Genomic DNA, 11,952 nt, shown 5'->3' with positions numbered 1-11,952 from the left:
CCACGGGAGAGAGCCCACGCACAGCACGCGCCACGGGAGAGAGCCCACGCACAGCACGCGACACGGGAGAGAGCCCACGCACACCACGCGACACGGGAGAGAGCCCACGCACACCACGCGACACGGGAGAGACCCCACGCCACGGGAGAGAGCCCATGCATGCCATGTGGGAGGGCCCAGGCACACTGTGCTGCTCAGATTCCCTGGACAACCCCTGACTGTTGTCCTCCTATCCCCACTTCCAGGAAGAAAACCAAGGCTCAGGGAGAAAATGGGGCCCCCATTCCTCCCAGCCCACAGGAACCCCTGACCACCCAGCGGTCACCATGGCCCAGGTGCTGGCCTACCTCGGGGCTTGCTCTCGTGGTGGGCCCTCAGGCTCATGCTCTGCTGTTGCTCCCAGCTGGGGCCCCACGGCAGTGTCTTGCCATCCAGGAAGCAGGTGGCGGGGAGAAGGGGCTGGGGCTGCACGCTGGCCCAGTCCCTGGGCGCCCCTCTGCCCCCGTTGGGCCTCAAGCCTCCAGGGCAAGCTGGGGCGGCAAGCGTGGGGGCAGCAGGCGGGGTGTGGGGCCGTGAGCATGGCAGGCCCAAGGCTGGGTCCCCGATGGTGTCCGGTGCCTCGGCACCCTGCAGCTTGGCGGTGAGGCTGTCAACCCGCTGCTTGAGGACTCTGGCTGTGGTCTCTAGCGCCTGCAGCCGCGCCTGCTTATGCTGGAGGTGCAGGGGGCTGGAAGTGCCCAGGTGCTCGGCCTCCTTTGGGTCCAGGTAGATGCACAGCCCCCGGGGTAGGTAGCGGGCAGTCAGGTCCTGGGGCTCCAGGGATCCCAGTGAGGGTGAGGCTAACAGCAGTGTGGGGGCATCCCGGCCATCTTGGGGGCCCCCTGTCCCTGGGGGCTCTAGGGTCTCAGCACGGTTCCAGGCTCTGTTCAAACACAGGCAGAAGCTGCAGAGAGAGGCATGGACAGGTCAGCCCAGGCTGGCCCCAGCAGGGCACGCAAAGCAGGCGAGTTTGGGGGTGAGCATTGCAGCAGCATCTGTGACCGACCCAGTGTCTGTCCACAGGGGCCAGGGAATCAGTGACGGCATCCACACAACAAACCATGCAGCTGCTGCAAGGAACAGGGCCAGGTGTGGGCGAGGGTACAAGGAACAGGGCCAGGTGTGGGCGAGGGTACAGAGGAACTGGATCCTGAGCACTGCTGGTGGGAGTGTAAGACAGTGCAGCCGTAGTGACCGGCAGTTTGGTGATTTCTCAAGAAGTCAAATATAAGGCCAGTCGAGGTGGCTCACGCCTGTAATCCCAGCACTTTGGGATGCTGAGGTGGGCGGATCACAAGGTCAGGAGATCGAGACCATCCTGGCTAATGCAGTGAAACCACATCTCTACTAAAAACACAAAAAATTAGCTGGGCACAGCATCAGGCGCCTGTAGTCCCAGCTACTTGGGAGGCTGAGGTAGGAGAATCGCTTGAACCCAGGAGGCGAGGGTTGCAGTGAACCAAGATCACACAACTGCACTCCAGCCGGGGCAACAGAGCAAGACTCCATCTCAAAAAAAAAAGAAGTCGAACACAGAACCCCCATGGGTCTGGCACTTCCACCTCTGGCCATGTACCCAGAAGAGCTGAAGTCCGAGTCTCAAAGAGATACTTGCACACCCATGTTCACATCAGCTTTACTCACAACAGCCAAAAGGTGGAAGCCACCAGTGTCCATGCAGGGACAAATGGAGAAGCGAAATGAGGTCCACTGATGGGGGAATAGTATTCACCCTTGAAAAGGAAAGCAGGCCCGACACAGGTGACGACGTTGCCCTTGGCAGAATGAGTCAGGCACAAAGTGAAGCTGGCCCAACGGTCCCCTGGAACTCGTGTTCATGGTTTCTTTTGAATAAACATAGAAATGAGCCCTGCCAGTCTTAACACATGAGAAAGTTTTGTCTTATCTGAGTTCCTTTCTCAGGAAAGCTACCATCAGGCCTCCCAGACAGAGTCAAGGAGCTGAAATGCACCAGATCACCGCATCTGGACAAGGAGACACCAGAGCCCTCGTTGGTCCTGCCTGCTTCCTTACCCCTCCCTAGTTCCTGTTTCCGCATGGAACTACATTCCTTCCCTGAGAGGCAAGCCCCACCTTTAGTCAGGGAGTTGGATCTGAGACTGAGCCCCCATCTCCTTGGCTGCAGCACCCAATTGAGCCTCTTCCCCGGCAGTGCTCATTGTCTCTGCGATGGGCCTTCTGTGTGGCAGGAGCAGGACTGAGACCAAACCCCTGGTGTTTCAGTAATGAAAAGAACAAACACGGTGTGTTCCCACTCCCGTGGGGGCCCTGGGACAGGCAAGTCCATCGAGACAAGAAGGAGAATGGCGGCTGCCAAGGGCTGGGAGGAGATGGAGAGTTAGCGTTTTATGGATAGAGTGTCAGTTTGGGAAGATGAAGAGTTCTGGAGAGAATACAGATGAGGTCTCACTGTGTTGTCCAGGCTGGTCTCAAACTCCTGGCCCCAGGTGATCCTCCCGCCTTAGCCTCGCAAAGTGCTGGGATTACAGGTGTGAGCCGCCGCGCCCGGCTACAATGTTTTAGGTGGAAAAAAAAAAAGATAAGGCCGCGATGAAGAGCGATGAGGCCCTGCAGCCGCTCAAGATGCCAGGCCCGAGCTCACCAGCGTCCTGTCGTGCAAACAGAGCCCGACTGTGGGCAGCAGGGGAGGGGCTGCCCCTGGGGTGGGCATGGTACAGCAGGGCCAGCGTGGGACGCTCACTTGGTGGCACACTCAGGCCCTGTGGCCTCATCTCACTAGACATTGACAGGAGCCACCCCTGGGCTGACCCAGACTCTCGGGGACTGATCCCAAAACAAGCGTTTTCAAGACCAAATGGACCCAAAAGCAGCCAGAGAGAGAGGTCGGGTCTTGCAGAGAGGGTGGGAGCTGAGCTCCCGGGGCCAGCCTGAGCCCCCAACACCAGCTGCCAAAGCTGCGCCACCGGCAGCCCTGAGGGAGTTCAGGGTGGGGCGTTCCTGGCAGGTAGGAGCCCCCTTCCCGGCCTCTGAGCCAGCTCCCCCTGCCCACCAGAACCAAGGGCATGCAGGACGCCTGGCCGTGAGTTCCTTACAGGTGCCCAGCGTGAGGCCAGGCCAGAGAGTGTTTGCCACGGGCCTGAAGCTGGGGCTATCCACAGCCCTTCCTGGGCGAGAGACAGGCTGGAAACTCGGCACCTGCAGTGAGACCCAGGCTCAACTCCCACAAGCAAATGGGGGGTGGTCTTCAGACCCCACGTGTGTGATTCACGATGTCCCCGGGAAGGGGCCTCCAGAAATTAAAATACACGGCAGTAAAAGCAAAACAGAAACACAGAAAAGAACCGAAAAATCAGCGCAGCAAGGAAGTGGGGAGAACGGGACCCCTGGTGCTGTCGGGGTCAGGAACCCGGGCGGCTACTGTGGAGAACAGGGTGCCAGTCTCCGAGAAAGCTGTACACAGAGGTGCCCGTGCCAGTGCCACTCACTCCCAGGCATGGACCCAAGAAACAGCGCAGCAGCGGCTGAAGGAGGTGCGTGTGCCCGGTTCACAGCAGCCACGGGTGGGGCAGCCAGGCACCTGTCAGCCACGAGGCTGTGAAGACAAGGTCACCTGCCCACAGTGGGCATTATTCAGCCACTGACTCAATGAGCTCCAGCGGCAACACGGATGAGCCTGGGAAACCTCGTGCTCGGCGAGAGAAGCCAGACCTGAGCCGTGATCCCATTTAGATAAAGTGTCAAGAATAGGCAAATCCGGGCGGGGGGCAGTGGCTCACACCTGTCATCCCAGCACTTTGGGAGGCTGAGGCGGGCGGATCACCTGAGGTTGGGAGTTCGAGACCAGCCCGGCCAACATGGTGAAACCTCATCTCTACTAAAAATACAATATTTAGCCGGGCATGATGGCACACACCTATAATCCAAGCTACTCAGGAGACTGAGGCAGGAGAATCGCTTGAACCTGGGAGGTGGAGGTTGCAGTGAGCCAAGATTGCGTCATTGCACTCCAGCCTGGGCAAAAGAGCAAAACTCCATCTCAAAAAAAAAAAAAAAAAAGAACAGGTAACTCCATCAAGGCAGAAAGGAGACTGGTGACCCCAGGGGCTGGGGGAGGGGCTGCCTCCTGAGGGTGGGGGCTCATGGGGGATGGAATGTTCTGGAACTCAGTGGAAGTGGTGGTTGCACACACACGGTGAGGGTGTTAAATGCCACGGAATGTGCACTTATCATGGTGGATTGAAGTTTGACGTGACCCTGGCCTCAATGAGAACCTGCTCCAAGCAGCTGGGTGGCACTGTGGGTGGGAGTCGGCAGAGCCCACCCAACCTGAGGAGCATCTTGGTCATGAGGCAATGAATCGAGGCCCCAGAATACACCCAGAACTGTCCTCCGCCCGGCCCAGCCCCCACGGCCCTACCCAGCACACGAAGTGCCTGCACTTTTGCTCCCACCTGCCTGGGGCTTCCTGGCCCCCCAGCACCACGCCAGAGGTCACCTTGCTCCACTCCAGCACGGGCGACTCCAGGCTCCCGGAGGCTTCCAGATCCTAGCGTAGGGGGCAGTGCCATCAGAGCCCCCGGCAGAAAGACCACATGCCCCAGCCTCAGCCTCAGAGCTGGGCCCTGGCCTCCTTTGGGGGACCCAGGCTGCCTCCCCAGAGCCCTGCAGGAATCGGGGCTCCCACTTCAGGAGCTGTGACAGGTAAGGGAGTCCATCCCCCAGGAGCCCCATCGCACCCGGGGCAAAGGCACCCGGGTCTGACCCTGTGCCTCATCAGGGCCTCCAGGGGATCATCCACGGATGCCCTCCCTTTCTACAGGCAGTGTCAGCAACGCCACACAGCCCCGAGGCCCCGGCTGCAGCCCTCACCCGCCCACTCCCCGGAGGGCACCGGGGGCTGGGGGCAGCACCTGAACGCCTGAGCCTCTAGCCCCTGGCTGAGCTGAGTCCCCGAAACCCGCCCTCGGCACGTACCCCAGACTGTGCGGAACTGGGGACAAAGGTCACGATGCCAGGGGTGGTCTGGGAGACCACGGGGACCGCGGTGCGGAGGACGGCCTCCCTCTGCTGCCTGTAGACCTCCTGCAGCCTCCGGCTCCTCAGCTCCCGGGCGCGCAGGGCCGCCGCCTTCTCCTCCAGGGCCTGGCGCCGCCGCGCCTTCGCCTTCTGGCGCATGAACTCCCGCAGGGACTCGGGGCTGTGTCCTGGGAGCCCCCGGGGCCTGGGGCAGGGCCGCAGCGCGTCCTTCTCCTTCCCAGATGGGCTCTGAGGGAAGCTCCCTGTGGGCCTTGGCAGGGCATGCTTGGCACCTGAGACAGGGGAGCCAATGCGTCTGCCCTGGGCCAGGGGGCCGGCCCTCTGCACGCAGGAGCTGCTCCAGGGGCGCTGGGCTGGAGGACTGGGCCTTTCCAGAGGGTTCCATGGACTGGGGACCGGGGCCTCCGGGTCTTCACAAGCAGTCCAGGCCCTCCGAGGACAGGGCTGCATGGCCACAGCACTCCAGCGCTGCCGGGGGGAGGCGCTCAGCTTTTCAGGGGGGCTCCCGGGCCTCTGGGAGGCGCGGCCCTGTCTTTGGGCCCCCCAGGCCCTCTGTGGACTGCAGGCCTGCCCTGCCAACGTACTCCAGGGCCGCCGGGAGAAGCGGCCCAACCTCTCACGGGGACTCTCTGGCCTCTGGAAGGAGTGGTCCTGTTTTGGGACCCCCCAGGCCCCCTGCAGGCAGGACTCCCATTCAGGGGAGAGGCTCCGGGGCTGCCAGGAGTGGAAACTCCTAGCCCTCTCTAAAGAGGAACGCTTCCCCTCCGTCCCGGCCCAGGGACTCTTAAAGGAGGAGCTGTGTGCTCCCGGGTCCCTGCGGGGGCCCTTTCCTGCCACGTCCTGCAGCCTCCGCTTTGACGGCCCGAGCTCCCGGCCCCCCTCCCGGCTCTGGGCCAGCTCCAGCCCAGCCTGGATTTGCTGGCGCAGGTCTCGTAGGATGGCCATGGCCGTCTGGATGGTCGCCGGCTGGTCAAAGGAAGCCAGGCTGGGTGTGTTCCCGGACGCCTGCTGGTCACTGTGGGCGGAGGTGGCACTCGGCCACCGGGCACAGACAGGCGAGCGCTTGGTAGCTGTGACTTTCCTGCTGCCCCCTGCAAAGACAGGAGCGTCAGGGGCGAGGAGGGGAGAGCAAGGCCGGCTCCTCCACCGGGCCGGAGGTGAGGAGCGTGGGGACGTCAGGGAGGCCCTCGGGCCCCTGCCCCTTCCAGTTACCCCCTGGCCACTGCGCCCATCCTCATAGGCAGAAGCCCTCTGAGGGTGGGCACTGCACCTGTGTGATGAGCTGCCACTCTGCACATGCTAGCTGAGCACGGGTGGAGGGTGCCTGTGTCTGGGGAGCCCCTGCCAGCTCCCAACCTGCCTTTCTGCCGAGAGAAGGCCTTGGCAGCGTGCCTGCGCTGGGAGCTGGCAAGGGAGCCTCCCAGGGGCAGAAACCCTGTTCTCAGGCTTTGAAAACACATATTGCCCGAAGTCCAGTGTGGATGGCGGGTTTGGAGGGTGTTTGCAGGCTGCCGTGAGAGGCACCGACACCCCTTGCTTCCAGACCACCTGGAGCCTGGGCATCTCCTCCCCTTCCCCGCCCCCCAGATGCCACAGCAGAGCAGGGCAGAGCCCGTGGCAGAGGCACAGGTACCTAAGTCCGAGGCGAGAGCCGGGTGTCTGCAGGGGGCCTTGCTCTGGAACCCGCGGAGGGCGGGAGGGGGCCCAAGCAGGGACCTCACTAGAGCTTGTCCCTTCCTCCAGGCGTGCACGCCAGCCAGCTCCGAATCTTAAACAGAGAAAACACACACACAGCCGGGCTCCCCACGACCCTCTGGGCACTGGCCCAGGCAGGGAGGTTGGTGGCTCTGCGCAGCCCCAGAGGCCACTTCAACACTCCTAGAGGGCACAGCGGGGGAGGGGGAATCCCTCACGTCTAGGCTTCTGTTGGGCAGAGTGAGACCCTCAGCCAGTACGGGGCAAGGCTGAGTCTCAGGGCAGCCACAAGCAAGTGGCTTCCCTGACCCTCAGAGTCGTCTTCAGCAAAGCCGGGAAGACAGAGCCTGCCCCCACAGCCCTGCTGACAAAGCTCTCAGCACAGGCCAGGCCTGCAGCATGCGAAAGAAACGGGAGCAGCAGCGGCCACAGGAGTGACAACACCGGCCCTCGGCCCCTCGGCCCCTCGGCCCCTCAGCCAGGCTCCGTACGCAGCACGGGAGGTCCCATCGCCGCGGGCCACATGAGTCGAGCCACAGGAGATTCATCCACTTTCAAGCCAGCAGAGTCGGTGGTCACACAGGTGGGCAGCGGTGAAGGCTCCCGGCTGGCAGGACAGGGGGTCCTGGTCATTGCAGCCACAAACAGCCCCACATCCCGAGTACAGGTGAGCCTTCACCCACCAATGCCATCACGCGGCGGGCACTGCTCATCAAGGTGGCACTTCCTAGCCCAGCTCACCGTCACCTGTGCCAACACCAGACCCACCAGGCCCACAGGCCCCCCACCGAGGGCCCCGGCAAAGGTTGAAGCAGGGCGGGCCCTGACTCACATGCTTTCACACTCACACGCACTCACATGCTCACACGCTCTCACACACGCTCACACGTGCTCACACGCTCTCACACACGTGCTCTCACACACGTGCTCTCACACATGCTCTCACACATGGTCACACACATGCTCTCACACATACACACACATTCTTACATACTATCACACACGCTCTCACACACTCACGTTCTCATACACACGCTCACACACTCTCACACGTGCTCTCACACAGGCGCTTATACACATGCCACAACTCCATGTATTCACAGGCTCACACACACATATGCCATCACACACACTTTCATGATCACACACTCTCACACACATGCTCACAGCTCCCTCACGTGCTCACAGGCTCTCACACTCACAGATATGCCATCATACACCTTCACACTCACGTGCTCACAGGCTCGCACACAACGAATGCTGGCAGGCACTGGCACACTCACTCTCATGCTCACACACTGTCACACACATGCTCTCACATGTGCTGTCACGTATGCTTACACAGTCACATGCTCTGGCACGCTCACACATTCATGCATTCACACATGTGCACACACTTGCACACATGCTGACACGTGCTCACACATGGTCTCATGCTCACACACTTACAGACACACGTGTTCTGAACCTGCTCACTCTCACACACGCTACCACACTCAGTCTCATATGCTCTCAGACTCACACACACAAACACTCACACTCATACACACATGCCCTCACGTGCTCTCGCATACACACAAACATACACACATGCTCATATATACACACCCTCACATGTGCTCTCACATACACACACTCTCACACACATGCACGCTCTCACACACACACACATGCACGCTCTCACACACACACACACATGCTGCTTATTCCAGCTGGTTCCACAGGGCCAAGACCACATGTGCTATGGATCGCTGGCCCCTACGCCCCTTCCTAAGGCCCAGCCCAGGGCGGTTCCACCACGTGGCCTCGGGTCGAGACCACCATGAAGTATCAGCCAGGGCTCGTCCTGTCCCCCGGGAAGGGAGACTTTCTGCCAAATGAGGGTGCTTTGGGCAGGGACCATCCAGAGAGCTGAGCACCCAGGGGCAGGCTCCTGGACTGAGTCAGGGACTTCCCTAGCCCCCCGCCAGCCACGGCACCCTCCCTGCACTGCCCTGCCCCCTGGCCACCAGCCACAGGCCTGAAGCTACCTCTCCAGGAAGGGGAGTGGGCTGTGCCGTCACCCCCACCAGGCCATGCCCTCCCAGAGCCACATCTCCAAGGACAGGCTCCCTATGGCCACGCTATTTCCAAGACAGGACCCCAGGCCACACCTCACGCCCATGCCCACTTTAGGGTGGGAACCCCTTAAGGCTATACCCCGTCTAGGTATAGCCTTAAGGACCACAAGGTAGAGGAAGGTTTAGGACGTGGTCTCAGGAGTCCCAGAGCTGGGTTGAAGTCTGGCTCGGCCACTCACCAGCCAGGGGCCTCAGGCAAGTGATGTAACTTACCTATGCCTCAGTTTCCCCCTCTGTAAAATGGGGTGCATATCTCATAGCACCTCCCACAGGGCCACACGGAGGTAGTGACGATCATTGTTGGGGTTGGGCCTGGAAGGGGGTCAGGATTCCGCTGGCTCAGGGTGGTGTCAAAGGCTGGAGCTGAGGCCAGCATGACCCAAATGCCCACGGCTAGGTTTCAGGGTGGGGGACCCGGTGTGGAGGGGAGCCCCGGTGAGGTTTCTCCATCCTTGTCACTACAGCTGCTCTCCCACACAAAGCCAGCCAGGCTCCCTTGCTGGGGTGCTGGGCCAGGGACCCACCTGGGGAGGGCCTGCCCGCCTGCCCGCCCGGCCCCTGCACTGCTGGCTGCTCGCTTCCCCATTAGCCCGCCAGAGGGTCCCGCTCGATAAATGGGTCCTGGTGGGCACATTTTTTCTTCCACTGAGCAGTTTAATGGCAATTAATTTTTTTACGAGAGGATTTTTAATCTGTGGAAATGGATGAAGTCCCCAAGTGCCCTGTCAAAGTTCCGGGGCCGACCTAATCTATGATAAAAAATGCAAAGTGAGGTGATATAATCTGAAATTAAATATCGGGCTTCATTTTCCTTTGGCCCGGATGGATGAATATTTTATAACTATTGTGATTTAATTTTTTGTTAACTACAGCAAATTTCTAATTCATCCAATTCCCAAGTCCTGTGGCTCTGACCTCTGAACCGAAACTCATCTCTCCTTGGCCCAGCTGTGACTTCGTCACTGACAGAAACTAATGGTCAGCACTGTCAGGATGACACGCTGCTTACGATGATGAATGTGGCCGGTGGCACGGCCTCTGACCCGGTGTCAGGCACAAAGCAGGTCATTTTTCAAGTGAGCCATGAAAATAAAACAAACCAAAGACCTGGGGGAGGGAGGGGATGATCATGCAGAAAATTATTATATTGTACGCATGTTTCCGCGGCCTTCCAGAACCTTCTTGGTGCCTGGGTCCCTCGGTCTCCTTCCCCTCCTGCACGTCCTCTGGTCCCACCAAATGCACACAGTGGCCCCGAAGCCCTGCTGAGCTCCCACCTCACCCGAGAGTCCTCCCTGGGCATGGGCACAGAGGCATTTGCTCTCGGCTGGAAGCTGCCGCTCTGCCTGAGAGCAGAGGAGCCAGGGTCTGATGACGCCAGACAGACGCTCAGCACCTGGGCACAGACAGAGCACACGCCATGCGGTGCCCCTCCCCACAGCCCCAGGGCTGTGATTGCTCGCAGTGTGGGGAAAGAGGTATGGAGCTTCACAGGAGTGGCCATGAGCTGGTGCTGCTCACACTTAGGGTAAGGGTCCGCCAAAGCCAATCTCAGCACCTGGGGGCTCTTGCTGGTGTCCCCAGACCCTGTGGTTCGGTGGCCCAGGACCCAAGCCTGGAGGGTGGCCTGGCAAGCTGCCCAGCCTTGGCCCCAGGTGCACATGGCCGGGCTCCCAGGTTAGAAGCGCCAACCTTGGGCTGGACGGGTAGGAGGCTCTGCCTCTGTGCAGTCCTGGCAGGCCGTGGAACCTCTGTGAACCTCAGTTGCCTCATCTACAGGATGGGAGCAAGACTGCCTACCTCGGCAGGGAACCAGGAGGCTTCAGTGAGCCCACAGAGTGGGGGCGCTGGCCATGCCACTCCTCTGACCTTGAAGACGCCCCAGAGGGAAGTCCTGGAGGGATGCTGCCTGCCACTCGCCCCCCGAAACCCTACTGAAGGGCAAGGGCAGCTCTCAGGTTTGCCCTGCAAGCTCCAAAACCCATGCCCAGGCCGCTGGGTCTCTGCAGGGTGCTGACATCCCTGCCCGGTCCTCAGGGAGGAGATGCCTGGATTATAATTTCCTCTGACCACTGGTATCCACCCTCAGCATTGCCTGACTGGACTCTCCGGGAAACACAAATGAAATTAAGCGCAATGCAAGCGTATGGCTGACTTGCACCCCCATGTGCCTGCGCGGAGTCCCCAAGCTACTGGAGAGAGTGGGGTCTGCGGAAGACCCTTTCCCACCCCCAGGTGTGCAGGTGGAAGGAGATGTCCTGGGCTTGCTTATTAAATGCGACCTCATGACAAAGCAAGCAAGCACGGCTCCCTCAGCCAAGCGCGCCCTGAGCTGCCCACTGCACGAACACCCATGCCGGTATCTGTTACTGCTCTGAAGAACTGTGGGCTGCAGGTGCCATGAGCTATGGGTGCTGTGGGCTTCGGGTGCCCTGAGCTGCAGGTGCTGTGATCTGTGGGTACTCTGAGCTGCGGGTGCCGTGAGCTGTGGGTGCCGTGAGCTGTGGGTGCCCTGAGCTGCGGGTGTCGTGAGCTGCGGGTGCTCTGAGCTGCGGGTGCCGTGAGCTGTGGGTGCTGTGAGCTGTGGGTGCCGTGAACTGCGGGTGCCCTGAGCTGCGGGTGCCCTGAGCTGCGGGTGCCGTGAGTTGTGGGTGCTCTGAGCTGCGGGTGTCGTGAGCTGTGGGTGTCGTGAGCTGTGGGTGCTCTGAGCTGCGGGTGTCGTGAGCTGCGGGTGCCGTGAGCTGCGGGTGCCCCGAGCTGTGGGTGCTCTGAGCTGCGGGTGCCGTGACCTGCGGGTGTCGTGAGCTGCGGGTGTCGTGAGCTGCGGGTGCCGTGAGCTGTGGGTGCCCCGAGCTGTGGGTGCTCTGAGCTGCGGGTATCGTGAGCTGTGGGTGCTCTGAGCTGTGGGTGCTGTGAGCTGTGGGTGCTCTGAGCTGCAGGTGCTGTGAGTTGTGGGTGCTCTGAACTGCGGGTGTCGTGAGCTGTGGGTGTCCTGGGCTGTGGGTGCTGTGAGCTGCAGGTGGCAAGAGCTCTGGGTGCCCTGAGCTGCAGGTGCCCTGAGCTGTGGGTGCTGGGAGCT

At 61.0% G+C, this 11,952-nt stretch overlaps 1 protein-coding gene across 1 annotated transcript in view; it reads right to left on the bottom strand.

The window, feature by feature from the left end:
• CCDC187 (coiled-coil domain containing 187) overlaps positions 1-11,952 on the bottom strand; it is a 23,201-nt gene that overhangs the window by 4,635 nt on the left and 6,614 nt on the right. Inside the window, exons 3-6 of the mRNA XM_032261869.1 lie at positions 6,692-6,826; positions 4,996-6,149; positions 4,473-4,567; positions 348-943 (exon numbers count right to left, since the gene is read on the bottom strand). Of these exons, the coding sequence (XP_032117760.1) occupies positions 348-943; positions 4,473-4,567; positions 4,996-6,149; positions 6,692-6,826 (1,980 nt within the window). The remainder of the gene's footprint in view (positions 1-347; positions 944-4,472; positions 4,568-4,995; positions 6,150-6,691; positions 6,827-11,952) is intronic.

Source organism: Sapajus apella, unplaced genomic scaffold (genome assembly GCF_009761245.1).
Source record: "Sapajus apella isolate SASKATOON/1434 unplaced genomic scaffold, GSC_monkey_1.0 scaffold126, whole genome shotgun sequence".
In the NCBI taxonomy this organism is placed as follows: domain Eukaryota; kingdom Metazoa; phylum Chordata; class Mammalia; order Primates; family Cebidae; genus Sapajus; species Sapajus apella.
Note: the sequence above shows the minus strand (reverse complement) of the source record. Positions and strands in the feature narration are given on the sequence as shown.